A 15,155-nucleotide genomic window follows, 5' to 3' on the forward strand; every position below is an offset into this window, starting at 1 on the left:
TATGCTCTTTTTCCAACTAGAAAGTTAGTTCTATGAGCTTAGACTCTTGTCCATCTTGTTCATCATGTGTCACTTGTACCTAGAACAGTGCCAGGAACAGTCTAGGCTCTTGCATTTTATCTTATGGATGGATGAATGAGTAGATAGATCAATGGGTGAATGGATGGATGGATAGATGGATTGGTGGAAGGGTGGATAGATAGATGGATGGATGGATGGATGGATGGGTAGATGGATGGATAGATAGGTAGATGGATAGATGGGTGGATAGGTGGATGGATAGATGGGTGGATGGATGGGTGGAAGGATGAATAGATAGGTGGATGGATGGGTGGATGGATGGGTGGGTAGATGGGTGAATGGATGGATGGATAGATGAATGGATAGATGGGTGGATGGAAGGATGGGTGGATGGATGGAGAGATGGGTGGATGGATGGATGGATAGATGGGTAAATAGATAGATGAATGGATGGATGGGTGGATGGATGGATGGATAGATGAATGGATAGATAGGTAGATGGATAAATGAATGGATGGAAGGGTGGATGGATGAATAGATAGGTGGATGGATGGATAGGTGGATGGATGGGTGGATAGATGGGTGAATGGATGGATGGATAGATGGATGGATAGATGGGTGGATGGAAGGATGGGTGGATGGATGGAGAGATGGGTGGATGGATGGATGGATAGATGGGTAAATAGATAGATGAATGGATGGATGGGTGGATGGATGGATGGATAGATGAATGGATAGATAGGTAGATGGATAAATGAATGGATGGAAGGGTGGATGGATGAATAGATAGGTGGATGGATGGATGGATGGATAGATGGGTGGGTGGATGGATAGATGAATGAATGGATGGGTGGATGGATAGATGGATAGATGGGTGGATGGATGGATAGATGGGTAGATGGGTGGCTAGATGGGTGGATGGATGGATAGATGGATGGATGGATAGATGGATGGATATCCACAATCACACAGTAAAATGCCTGAAGGGCAAAACACAGAACACATCAAAATCTCTTGCATCTGAGTAAAACTTTATTTTTACCCTAAAGCCCACTCACATTTGTACTTCCAGACACCACTGGGGAGGTAAGGATAGATGTTTCCACTCAGAATTTCAGTCTCTGGGAGGAGACACACTATCCAAAGGCTGTCTGAACCTGCTACCTTCCTTGGGTGACATCCGCAGATTCATTCCCTCCACCTGAGATGTTTGCAGGAGAAATCTCTGTAGCCCAAGGGTTCTGGGGATTCCTCTGGTCTTGGATGAGCTGGGGAGGCTGCAGCAAGATTGATAAGGCTGATTCTGGCGGGTGGGGAGGACCCTCTGCAGAAGCTGGAGTTCAGAGACTGTCTTGTTTTATCAGGTGAAGCTTTAAAAGGGCACAGAACATGAGTGACTTTGGCTTCTGGGGTCTTCTGTCCCTTCCCTTCCTGCAGGAATGTGACCCATCATTCTGAAGTGACTCTCTCTATCATCTTCCTTCCCTGCAGGATGCATTCTTTTTTTGAGCTCAAAACTCCTCAAATGTTGTTTTTCAAGTGTTAGCCTGCCCAGGGAACATGCAGTGGCATTTGCTCTGTTTCTGAGTTGGCTGTATTCACACCTGGTCCATTCAAGCTCCAAACCTGGGTGTTTCTTAAGGCCAAAGCCAGGTCTGAGGCACCCACACGGTCCATTAACTATGTGGCTAGATGCTGTACATATTCGCTGAGGATACCCAGACCGTGGGGGCAAGGGTGATCAGACTCAGGATCAGGCCCAGCCAGAAGCAGGTGGGCGTGAACTGACCTTGAACGAGAATTTGCATTATCTCACTTAATCCTCTCAACAATCCTGCAAGGGGAATACTAAGAGCACCCTCACTTCACAGATGAGAAAACTGACGCTCTGACCACACTGCCAGGATGTGGTGGAGCCTGGATCCCCTCCAGGCGTGTCTGACTACAATGCCAGCGCTCTCTCCATCAGGCGCCTGTGGTTCACATATATGTTTCTGGAACAACGGGCAGGGATCACTAACAGATTGAAAGGAAGGACAAAAGCATCTCAAGGTTCTGGTCAATGCACGTTGCTGCATATTCCAGGGTATGACCTCCAGGGGGCGCTCTTGTAATGGTGCAGGTTCCTTATACTGCCTCACTCCAGGGTCAAGAGGGGGCTGGGTAGGCTGCCAGGAAGAGCTAACTGAGGCTTCAAGCCCACGGTAGACAGAGGAGTTTTGTTTGCTTTGTTTTTTTAATTACTCAGAAAGAATGTTTGTTTATAGATTTTAGAAAACCAGGAGCAGAGCGCTTTAGAGTTCTGGGCAGTCATGTTTTATCTTCATTTGTTCAGTCATTGGCAGAGTAGCAGAGAAAACGGTGTTAAACCTAGCTCGTGATTGCTGTTGTTTAGTCGCTAAGTCGTATCGGGCTCTTTTGAGACCCCATGAACGGAAGCCCACCAGGCTTCTCTGTCCATGTGATTTTACAGGCAACAGTACGGGAGTGGGTTGCCATTTTCTTCTCCACAGAGGACAGTTTTGAACCTTAGATGTTGCCTCATTTCGGAGGCACCCTAACCCGGCAGTCCCCCAACATTTTTGGCACTAAGGACTGGTTTCCTGGAAGACAATTCTTCCTCGGACCGGGAGTGGGGGGGAATGGTTTCAGATGATTCAAGCACATTACATTGATCGCATCACCACCTCAGTCAGCTCCATCTCGGAACAGCAGGCGTTAGAATCGTAAAAGGAGAGCGCATGCGCGGTTCATGGTCCGCGCACAGGGTTCGCCCTATGAGAATCTAATCCCACCGCTGATCTGACAGGAGGCGGGGCTGAGGCAGTAATGTAAGCGATGGGAATTGGCTGTAAATACAGTTAAAGTTTCTCTCACTCGCCCCCCTCTCACCTCCTGTTCTGCAGCCAGAATCCTAACAGGCCACGGACTGGTACTGGTCCATGGCCTGGGGTTGGGGACCCCTGGGGTTGGGGGCCCCTGCCCTAACCTCTGTTTCCTCCACGCTACTCCTCCCCACCAATCCCTGCCCCCAGACATCCCTCACGAGCGCACCAAGGTGACACAGCCCCTCCATTCTGACCATGTCTGGCCTACGGTGTGGTCTCCAGCAGGCTCCTGTGGAAGAAATGCGCCGGTAAAGGGGTGTTCCGGAGCCCCCTCCACTACCTCAGGAGGCAAACCCCAGGTTGGACCCAGAGGAGATCCTGGGTCAGGAGCTGTGAGGGAACCTGAAGTTGATGGGGAAGGGATATCTGAGGAAGGAACTGGGAGGCAGCTGCAAATGGTCAGAGAAGAGTGGGGCCTGATAGCGGGGGGGACCTTGGCCATGGAGCTGAGGGTCAGCTGGGGCTACAGGGCTGCCTGATTCTGCCCACAATGGCACATGTCCGGGCTCTCAGAGCTGCCCAGGTGGGCTACCTTGGACTTCCCTGAGGAGAGGTTGTAACAGGGTCAACCCCATAGGCAGAGGCCAGTGTCAAAGGTCAGCCAGACATCTTGGGCTTTGCTGGGGCCAGTCAGGGGACTAGGGTATTTCCAGGGCCTGGGATCCCAGGGCTCAGCCACCAACTCCCCTTAACAAGTTCAGATCTTGGTGAGACCCGCTCATTGCCCACCCCCTCTCCTCCTCCCCCAGACACCTGAGCTCAGGCCCCACGGCATAGCAGATGGAGGTGGGAGATAAGCCACTGAAGGTGGAGCTCAGGACAGACGTGTAGGCACCCATGAACGGGAAGACCAGCCAGTCGCCCACATCCAGCTCTGGCAGCTGCACCTCCTTCAAGAAGAGCTTGTCAAAGGCATCACACGTGGGGCCAAAGAGGGTGCAGGGGAAGAGGGACAGCTTGGGGCTGAGCTCCTGCAGGGACATGGGGATAGGGAATCAGAGAAGACCCCACACACACACCCCTACCCACTTCTCATCAAGCAGGGCATGCCCCAGGGCACCAGCAGAAAGGACTCTCTTATCCACCCACACTGACCAATTCCTAAATGATCCCTGTGTGCCAGGCATTGCTCTTAACCCGGCCTCATGGAGCTTATGTTCTAGAGACTGACTCCAGCCTTGCCAATTCACAAGTGCAGACACAGATGGGACCTCAGCTTTCCCATCTATAAAGTGGGAAGATTTTATTTAATAATCGCTCAAAATACTGGGCCTCAAACCTAGCTTCATTGAAAGTGCTTGAGGAGTTTTCACAAAGGATCATGCCAGGGTCCCAACCCATGAGAAATTCCGATATCAGTGGTCTGGGGCCTGGTCCGGGCAGAGAAGTATTAAAACTTCCCAGGTGATTCTAATGTGAAGCAAAGTTTGAGAATCTCTACTTCCTAAGTCTCCTGCATCTCCAAGATTCAAGGACTCTAGAACAACAGACAGAAAGACAGACAGCCAAAGGGAAGCATATACCCCTCCACAGACCCATGGACCTAGACACGCATCTTCCCGCATAGGTGTGAATCGCCAGGCCCACACAGAAGTGCACATGCCAATATGCGCAGATACACTTGCACATCCTGGCACATGCAGAAGGTGTGACAATCCACTAAGGCACCAATAATCTGAGATCCTTCGCCTCTCCCACTGGTAGCAGGGAATCCTGCCCGAGGGGGGCTGGCCCAGGTGGTCTTAAGGTCTAGGAGGTGCCAGAGCCATGAAACCTTCTCCTTACCTTCACCATAATGGGCATCCTGGGTTCAGACTCCCTGGGAAAGATGCGGAATGTTCCATAGTGGCCATCATTGAGATAGTACAGCAGCTTCCGGCGGCCTCCTGAGGGCGGGCAGAGGGCAGCACTGAGCTGTGCCCAACCAGGGCTGACCCTCAACACCCGAGCCCAGCACCTGTGGGGGAGCCCTGACCCTCTGCCCAGCACTGGATAACCCCTGTTCCCTGCTCCAGGAGTCTTCTCTGAGCCCATGGACAGTTGGGGCCTGCCCTCTGCACTCCCATTGCCCCTCCGCCTCCACCCCCCACCTTTCAGTGTTCCTCCCTTCTCCTCTTCATCTTCCTCTTCCAAATAAGAATAATCTAACTAGACTTCCTTAGTGGTCCAATGGTTAAGAATCCACCTGCCGATTCAGGGAATACAGGTTCGATCCCTGGTCTGGGAAGAACCCGCGTGCCATGGAGCAACTAGGCCTGTGCGCCATGACTACTGAGCCCGCGCTAGGGCCTGCGAGCTGCAGCAGCAGAAGCCCTTGCCTACAGCCCGTGCTCCGGAGCTAGAGAGGTCCCCACAATGAGAAGCCAGTGCACCACAACTACAGAACAGCCCCCACATGCCAAAACTAGAGGAAGCCTGCACACAGCAACGAAGACCCAGCACAGCCAGTAAATAAACAAAAGAATAATCTAACTAACACACCATATGACTCAGGCGTTGTTCTAAGTTCCCTACATGTATTCAACTATTTAATCCTCCTAACTACACTCTGAGTGGGTTCAGCGAGCCCTACTTTACGGTTGAGAAAACAGTCTTGTCAGCAGTCATGTAGGAGACTGTGGCAGGGCTGGGATTCGCCCCCAGCTCGCAGGTCTCATGTTCTCTGCCCTCCCCTTAGACCAGGTGCCCTGAGCACCTGCTGCATGAGTCAAACTGGGAGCAAACGGTCTTTTCGTGACTTGATTCCATCATGGTTGGTCCTTAGTGATGTGCTAATTTATCAGTTTCCTTCCTCAAAGGGGTGCCTGTCTAAACTACATTTTCTTATTTTCTATATTCTTTTTTTCCCCCTATATTCTTGAGGCTCCAGCATCTGGGGCCTTGCTGACCCTAGCGAGACTGCTCCTCCCCAGGCTGGTTAATTTCTAGAGACAGCAAGTGACTGCCTTGCAAGTATGCCTTGCCCGTGCCAGCCAACCAATCCAGTGTTCATACTGCAAACCACCTCTGGATGGAACTCACAGAACCAGAAACTACCTCTGGCCTAATCCTCCTAGGGCAGTCCTTACCCCCCACAACCCACTGAAATTACTCAAACTAGCCAATCCCAAACCTGCCAGTCCAACTCACCCTGCTTCACCCATTCTGTTCCTCGAAAACCACAACAGAGGCTCTGACCAGTCTTTTCCCGTGTCCTTCTGCTTCCTGACCCATCCTGTCCTTCCCCTTGTGGCCCTGAGTGGCCTGCCTCACCTCTGGGTTCTCCAGAGGAAGCTTTACAGCAGTTATTTCCAGGTCTTACACAAACTGATTAAAACACATTCCAGGTATTATCACCCTGCTCATTTAACTTATATGCAGAGTACATCATGTGAAATGCTGGGCTAAGTGAAGGTCAAGCTGGAATCAACATTACTAGGAGAAATATCAACAACCTCAGATATATAGATGATACCACTCTAATGGCAGAAAGTGAAGAGGAACTAAAGAGCCTCTTGATGAGGGTGAGAGAGGAAAGTGAAAAAGCTGTCTTGGAACTCAACATTCTAGGGAGGGAGGTGATAGGCAGGTTCAAGAGGGAGGGGACATATACTTCACTACTGGCTTCCTTGGTAGCTCAATCAGTAAAGAATCTGCCTATAGTGCAAGAGACCAGGGTTCAATCCCTGGGTTGGGAAGATCCCCTGGAGAAGGAAATGGCAACCCACTCTAGTATCCTTGCTTGAAAAATCCCATGGACAGAGAAGCCTGGTGGGCTACAGTCCATGGGGTTGTAAAGAGTCAGTCGGGCACAACTGAGCGACTAACACAACATGGCTGATCCGTGTTGATGTTTGGCAGAAACAAATACAATTCTATAAAGCAGTTATCCTTCAATTTAAAAAATAAAGCTCAACATTCAAAAAATAAAGATGGTCCCATCTCTTCATGGCAAATAGATGGGGGGAAAGTGGAAACAGTGACAGATTTTCTTTTCTCAGGGCTACAAAATCACTGCGGATGGTGACTGCAGCCATGAAATTAAAAGACGCTTGCTCCTTGGAAGAAAAGCTATGACAAACCTAGGCAGCGTATTAAAAAGAAGAGACATCACTTTGCCAACCAAGATCCATATAGTCAAAGCTGTGGTTTTTCCAGTAGTCATGTGCAGATGTGAGAGTGGGACCATAAAGAAGGCTGACCACCAACGAATTGATGCTTTCCAAGTGTGGTGCTGGAGAAGACTCTTGAAAGTCTCTTGGACAGCAAGGAGATCAAACCAGTCAATCCTAAAGGCAATCAACCCTGAATATTCATTGGAAGGACTGAAGCTGAAGCTGCAATACTTTGGCCACCTGATGGGAAGAGCCAACTCCTTGGAAAAGACCCTGATGCTGGGAAAAACTGAGGGCAGGACAAGAAAAGGCAGCAACAGAGAATCAGATAGTTGAATAGCATCATCGACTCAGTGAACGTAAGTTTGAGCAAGCTCTAGGAGATAGTGAAGGACAGGAAAGCCTGGTGTGCTGCAATCCATGGGATTGCAAAATCAGACACACCTTAGCAACTAAACAACAACAAAGTACATTTAAAAACATTGCCCTACTCTGACAAGCATGGGGTACAGCATCTAAGCACTCTGCCTCTGTTGATGTTGCCAGTGGAAGCGTGTGATGCTTTCTCTCCAGCACTGTCATACTTCTGATGCATATTGAACTAGTGCTCATCTATGACCCCCAGATCCTTCGGACAGGACCTACTACCAAGGCAGTGTCTTCACAACCACTCTTCATCTGTTCTTAGAATATTGCTTTCTGGAATCTAAACTCAAGATTTTGTGCTGATTTCTGTTAGCATTTGAAGCATTTCGTAATATTTGGGCATTTAGATGCCCAGATCCTTCTGAATACTGATTTTCTGCCCTCCCCGCTGACCCCGATATACTTCCTACCATCCTCCCCCCTCTTTCTTGTTGCCATCACTGAAGCCATAGCCCCAGTTGTCCCTAAACTACTTAGTCGTGAGAGGTAGTCAAGACACCCCTAAGGTCAAGAGCTCAGGTCTGCTTGGCACGTGGTATTTGAGACAGGCAGACCAGGTCCAGTGTATCACTGACCAGCTGTGATGCCTTGGACAAGTCCCTTCCTCTCTCTAAGCCTCACTATCTCTGCCTGTAAAATGGGAATGACCCCAAAGTACTTCACAGGGTTGTTGAGCAGAAATGAGAGAAAATACATATTTCACACATGATAGATATTTAATAATTGGCAACTCTTGTTTTTATGGAAATAAAAATGAGTCCCTAGGGACTTCCCTGGTGGTCCAAAGATTAATACTGTGCTGCTTCCACTGAAGGGGGCATGGTTTCAACCCCTGGTCAGAGAACTGAAATACCACATGCCCCGTGGGGTGGCCAAAAAAAAAATACACATACAAAAATTACCCCTTACCATAATAAAGATACAAATTTTAAAAATAAGCCCTTAATACTTAGAGTTTTGTTAAATGATGACTTGAAATCATAGGCTTCCTATCACAATATCCTTTAATCAGACGTTTTGTGAATAAACGCAATCAGCTGACACAAGTGCCTTGGGATTACAAACCTGTGGGCCAATCATTTGTCCAAAGGAGAAGGGAGGAGATTAAAGCAGCTTATAAATATTTATATGTCAGTTATCATAAAGCAGCAAAGAATAAGAGCACTAAGCCAGTGGGGAAAATCTATTCATGTTCTCCATCTTATCATGCAATGGAGTTTCTGGTTAGCTCACTTTGTGTGAAAACCAAATGCTGCAAAAATAACACTGTAAAAGAGCTCCTGCGGTGGTTAGGTTTACCAATACCCTGCAGATGTCACCCTTAACCTTCAGGCCATGACGACAAGGGTGCCTTCTTATATGTATTGTAAGAATTTGCATTTACTCACTGTATTTTTGGCACCGGAATCTGCCCCTGTTAGATAATGCTTGCTGGATGAATTTAAAGTGCACAGCAGCACGATTTTGTCCATGAACCTCATGGGCTATAAACGCCATATAAATCCACTGGCTACTTAGGAAAAATGAAGACTCTTCATCTTGCTTCTCACCTCCCAGTCTGAGAACAATAAAATAGTGATACTAACAGGTTCATTCTCATACCCAATTCAAAGCTTGTTTCCTGCTAATTAGGCATTTGGGGGTGGAGCCCAGACCCCCTATCCATCCTCTGCTCCTGGACAGTGGCCTGCCCACCCACTGGGCTCCAGCACAGCCTTCTTGGCAATGATGTTGACAGCGGTCGTGCAGACAAATGTTGCATAGAAGCGTCCAGGCTCTGCGATGACCTCGACGCCACTCCCCTCGGGGAAGTCTTGGGCCAGGGCAGCGTTGATCACTCCTGCCACCTGCAGGGACAGACCCAGACTTTAACATGGCCAGTCCATCTGAGGGGGCTTTACCTGCACACTCTCCCTTCATTCCCTTGACAGCTGTGTGGGGAGTCGTTATCTCCATTTTACTAGGGAGGAAACAGGTAGATGCTGTGGCCCATGGTGGGGAAGTAACTTGTCCAAGGGCACAGAGCACCCTGAGATATCTGAATTTGGGACCACTTAAATTAATACACAGTCAGCAAAGACAAAATGTTCCCCAGGTCACAAGGATAACAAACTTCTACCTGACTGTAGCTTAAGGGGGGATAGCAACTAACACCTCTAAAGAAAGACACGGAGCCAGATACACACATGCTCATATATGCACACAGGCCATGCAAGTGTAGTCAGACAAAGACCTCTCAACAAAGACAAATCTCATGTGACTCACAGTTCATATGACCCCCTCGTACACAATCTCATATGACCTCCTCATACACAAACACACACACTTGGTCCCCTGAACCCAAGCTGGAGCACCCGGCTCCCTCTCATCCTCCCCATCACCTCCTCAAACTCAGGGTCAGAGCCTTCCTCTCTGGAGAAGCCCCCTCTGATGTCCAGGAGGCTCATGTCATGCCCAATGCTGCTGCCCATCTCAAACACGCGCCGGCAGTCGACGATGGCCTTCATGAAGTTACGGGGTGTCTGGCATCTTGAGCCCACATGGAAGCTGAACACACATCAAGTGACATGTAGAGAAACACCCGTGAAAAAGCAAAGGTCAGTAGGAGGACAGACATGGCCAGAAACACCGAAGCATGGTCATACTTGAGTTGGAGCACTCAAGACTGTGTGGTGGTCACCTCTCTTAGCAGCCCCTTCCAAGTGCCTCATTGCAGGGGCTTCCCTTTCTCTCCCCCTTGGAAGGCATGTGTTCAGAACCCGAATCCCCATGCCTGTGAGGAGGGCCAGGTCGGGTGAGGCCAGTGCAAAAGTTCAAGGGGGTGCCACAGTACTAAATGATCAAGATAAAGAACATTTAATGTAATCGTTGTAAAGAGCAAAACTGATTTAGAAACATCTACAATGACGAAAATACTAAAATGTAAATAAAGACAAGATTAGTAACAGTAGGGACTTCCCTGGTGGTCCGGTGGTTAAGAATCCACCTTGCAATACAAGGGACACGGGTTCAATCCCTGATGGGGAACTAAGATTCCACATGCCATGGAGCAACTAAGCCCGTGTGCTGCAACCACTGAGTCTACACGCCACAGCTAGAGAGTCCACGCTCTGAAACCAAAGACCCCACGTGACACGACTAAGGCCCAACGAAGCCAAATTACATGAACACTTAAAAATAATACAGGCGCTTTATACACACAAAAGTGGTAACAGTAGCTGAACCCTGAAGCAAAAGGAAAAATGAGAAATGCCAATCCTGTCTTTAGTTAAAGTTTTAAATTTTTCTCATCGTGATTTTTTTGCATTATTTTTCATTTTTTCAAATATTGTATTCAGTTCAGTTCAGTCGCTAAAATATTATTTAGCTAGAGTACTAACTTTTTTCACATCCCCTTAAATTTTGCACCCAAGGCCTTTGCCTCCTTTGCCCCACCCTAATCCCAGATAACATCCAGCTTCTTCGCTGAGAACAGAGAAGCACCTTGAGGCCCAGAGGGGCTTCAGCTGACCAGAGTGTACCCAGGAAGCCAAAGGCTGGACGTAGACAGTGGAACTTTTTTCAAGAGAACATACTGGTCATAGCAAACACTCTCTTCCAACAACATGAGATGATGCTACACATGGATATCACCAGATAGTCAATACTGAAATCAGATTGATTACATTTTCTGCAGCTGAAAATGGAGAAGCTCTATATGTTCAGCAAAAGCAAGACCTGGACCTGGCTGTGGCTCAGATCATGAGCTTATAGAAAAATTCAGGCTTAAACTGAAGAAAGTAGGGAAAACCACTAGGCCATTCAGGTATGACCTAAATCAAATCCCTGATGATTATACAGTAGAAGTGACAAATAGATTCAAGGGATTAGATCTGATAGACAGAGTGCCTGAAGAACTATGGACGGAGGTTTGTGACATCCTACAGGAGGCAGTAAGAAGACTGCCTCTTCTTAGAAAACAAGAAAAAGATATACAAAAAGGCAAAGTGATTGTCTGAGGAGGCCTTGCAAATAGTTGAGGTCAAAAGAGAAGCGAAAAGCAAGGCAGAAAAGGAAAGACGTACCCAACTGAATGCAGAGTTCCAGAGCGTAGCAAGGAAAGAAAAGAAAGCCTTTCTAAGTGAACAATGCAAAGAAACAGAGGAAAACAATAGAATGGGAAAGACTAGAAATCTCTTCAAGAAAATAGGAGACATCAAGGGAACATTTCATACAAGGATGGGCATGATAAAGGACAGAAATAGTTAGGACCTAACAGAAGCAGAAGAGATTAAGAGGTGGCAAGAACACACAGAACTATACCAAAAATGTCTTAGTGCCCCAGATAGCCACGATGGTGTGGTCACTTATCCAGAGCCAGACATCCTGGAGGGTGAAGTTAAGTGGGCCTTAAGAAGCTTTACTATGAACAAAGCTAGTGGAATTGATGGAATTCCAGCTGAGCTATTTCAAATCATAAAAGATGATGCTATTAAAGTTCTCACTCAATATGCCAGTAAATTTGGAAAATTCAGCAGTGGCCACAGGACTGTAAAAGGTCTGTTTTCATTTCAGTCCCAGAGAAGGGCAGTGCCAAAGAATGTTCGAACTACCGCACAATCACACTCATTTCACATGCTAGCAAGGCTGTGCTCAAAATCCTTCAAGGTAGGCTTCAGCAGTATGTGAGCTAAGAACTTCCAGATGTACAAGCTGGGTTTAGAAAAGGCAGAGGAACCAGAGATCAAATTGTCGACATCTGCTGGATCATAAAGAAAGCAAGGGAATTCAAGGAAAGCATCTACATCTGCTTCACTGACTATGTTAAAGCCTTTGACTGTGTGGATCACAATAAACTGTGGAAAATTCTGAAAGAGATGGGAATACCAGATCACCTTACCTGCCTCCTGAGAAACCTGTATGCAGGTTAAGAAGCAACAGTTAGAACAAGACATGGGAAAATTGACTGGTTCAAAATTGGGAAAGGAGTATGACAAGGTTGTATATTGTCACCCTGCTTATTTAACTTATATGCAGAATACATCATTTGAAATGTTGGACTGGATGTATCACAAGCTGAAATCAAGATTGCCAGAAGAAATAGCAACAACCTCAGATATGTAGATTATACCATTTAATGGCAGTAAGTGAAGAGGAACTAAAGAGCCTCTTGATGAGGGTGAAAAGGGAGAGTGAAAAAGCTGGCTTAAAACTCAACATTCAAAAAACTAAGATCATGGTATCCAGTCCCATCACTTCATGGCAAATAGAAGGGGAAAAAGTGGAAGCAGTGACAGACTTTATTTTCTTGGGCTCCAAAATCACTTTGAATGGTGACTGCAGCCTTGAAACTAAAAGGCGCTTGCTCCTTGGAAGAAAAGCTATGACAAACCTAGACAGTGTATTAAAAAGCAGAGATATCACTTTGCTGACAAAGGTCTGTATAGTCAAAGCTATGGTTTTCCCAGTAGTCATGTGTGGATGTGAGAGTTGGACCATAAAGAAAGCTAAAGAATTGATGCTTTCGAAGTGTGGTGCTCGAGAAGACTCTTAAGAGTCCCTTGGACTGCAAGGATATCAAACCAGTCAATCCTAAAGAAAATAAACCCTGAATTTTCATTGGAAGGACTGATGCTGAAGCTGAAGCTCCAATACTATGGCCACCAGATGTGAAGAGCTGACTCCTTAGAAAAGACACTGATACTGGGAAAGATTGAAGGCAGGAAAAGGGGGCGACCTGATGAAATGGTTGGATGACAACTGGCTCAATGGACATGAATTTGAGCAAACTCCAGGAGATAGTGATGGGCAGGGAAGCCTGGTGTGCTGCAGTCCACGGGGTCACAAAAGAGTCAGACACGACTTGGCGACTGAATAACAGCAACGACGGACAGTGGAAACCAAGACTCCTGGCTCCTCCTTTCCAAGCAGGGAAAGCCAGTCCACTCACCTGGTTCCAACCACAGCCAACCCCAGGTCCCTGGCAGACTCGAGCAGATGTTCACACACCTCCAGCCTGGCCCCAAACTTAGAGCTCAGGGGAAAGATGCTGTCACTGTCCTGGGTCCACCAGAGGACCAGCCTGGGAGAGGGGTGCAAAGGGTATCAGAATTTCTTAGGCACATGAGCCCCGAGGCCCCCCATCCTACCTCCCTCCAGCTTCCCACCCACTTCTGCCTAGCTCCTTTGGACTGTCCAGCTATGGAGACCCAAAGAGGGAACACACTCACTACCTACAGGCTTCTGTCCAGGCAAGAAAAAGCAGGAAAAGGATAAATGCCGGGAGCCGGCATATTGCATATTGAGTGCATATTGCATATTGCATATTGAGTGCAGCACTTTCCACAGCATCATCTTTCAGGATCTGGAATAGCTCAACTGGAATTCTATCACTGCCGGGAGCCTGCGTGAGGAACTCCACCCATGACAAAGGTCATGAGGAAGGAGGCTCGGCATACGCAAAGGCGGAATCGAGCCTCAGGAGTCCCCCTGGAAATTCTCGAGCATCTACCCCCAAAACCAGAGTCTGCCTACTTTCTGCTTTGTGCTCTCACCTACACCTCTGACTTTACGGGGGGCTGTCCCCCACTACCTCTCTCTGAAAAAAGAGTTAGCTTACAGCTCCAGTTAATAATTCCTGGGTGTGACAGTGTTTAACCTACAAACTCCTTTGGAAATCCTCTAGCCTGCCTGAATAGGTTTTTCCAGCCACGTGTGATTGTTCAGAGCCTCCCAACTGTGAGAGGCAGGAGATGTTCTAAACTGTCTAAACACAGATTCCTTTGAGTAGTTAAAAGATTGATTAGAAATTGTATTGGTGAAGGGTTTTTCACTTATTGGGCCAATGTTTGCTGCTAAGTCTCCATACCCCTTACCTACTGTGTCCTTGGCAGTGTATTGATTGATATAATGGGTGTATAGAAATGTAAGTAGTAGCTCAATGTTTGTAACCTTGGACCCTTGAGTTAATTCTTTTCTTGATTGAGCCCACCTCACCTTTGCCCTATAGGAATGCAGCTTTGTCCAATGCTTTTTTGGAGGCTGGTGCCTGACTTTGGAATAATCACCTTTAGAGAAAGATAAGTTTCTTAAAATGTTAACAGGCCTCCTGGCCAGAAGATGATGTAATTCACCTGAACTTCTGCATATGCTAAGTTTGAAAGCCTGGCTTCGATTAGGACCAGGAACTGCTGTCCTTGCATGACTCCACCCCTTCCCCCATTACCCTCTATGCACAACTTAAGGTATAAAAACTACTTTGGAAAATAAAGTGCGGGCCTTGTTCACCGAAACTTGGTCTCCCCATGTCGCCCTCTCTCCCAAATTCTGGGTGAGTCTCCATCTGGAGCGCGGAACCCGCCATGCTTGCTAATTATGCCTGGGCTTCTAAGATCCGACCGGGGAGGCCTCAGTGTCTCCTCTCCTTCAGGAGAACGGAAGGACGCCTGCGGCCTACATAAGTGGTGCAAACTTCTTGTCTTGAAGTTTTATTGGTCTCCCGCGTAAACCAAGCTACTCAGCCTCTTTTCTCCACTGAATTTTCTTACTGAGCTATCCTCATCCTATTACTCTTTATATCTTTGATAAAATATTTAAATAAATAGGTCGCCGACGCCGTCCCCACTTCGAATACCCTGGATCAGCCAGGGCTGGTCCCTGGCAGATAAAATTATAAATACACCTTCCATAGGCCTCCACATTACAGGATCAGAGATGTTAAATAACTTTCCTAAGATCAGGCAGCATG

At 47.5% G+C, this 15,155-nt stretch overlaps 1 protein-coding gene across 1 annotated transcript; it reads right to left on the reverse strand.

Moving 5' to 3' along the window:
* Positions 1-3,467: 3,467 nt before the first annotated feature.
* On the reverse strand, positions 3,468-4,281 carry LOC132343413 (probable ornithine decarboxylase). The gene has a single exon (XM_059879450.1). It carries the CDS (start codon positions 3,890-3,892, stop codon positions 3,581-3,583), a length of 312 nt encoding a protein of 103 aa, XP_059735433.1. The 5' UTR covers positions 3,893-4,281; the 3' UTR covers positions 3,468-3,580.
* Between the last annotated feature and the right edge of the window lie 10,874 nt (positions 4,282-15,155).

Source organism: Bos taurus, chromosome 2 (assembly GCF_002263795.3).
Source record: "Bos taurus isolate L1 Dominette 01449 registration number 42190680 breed Hereford chromosome 2, ARS-UCD2.0, whole genome shotgun sequence".
Taxonomy (NCBI): domain Eukaryota; kingdom Metazoa; phylum Chordata; class Mammalia; order Artiodactyla; family Bovidae; genus Bos; species Bos taurus.

Excerpts from the sequence above, each read along its gene's own strand:
- LOC132343413 (XM_059879450.1), bottom strand. The coding sequence starts at position 3,892 with ATGTCCCTGCAGGAGCTCAGCCCCAAGCTGTCCCTCTTCCCCTGCACC.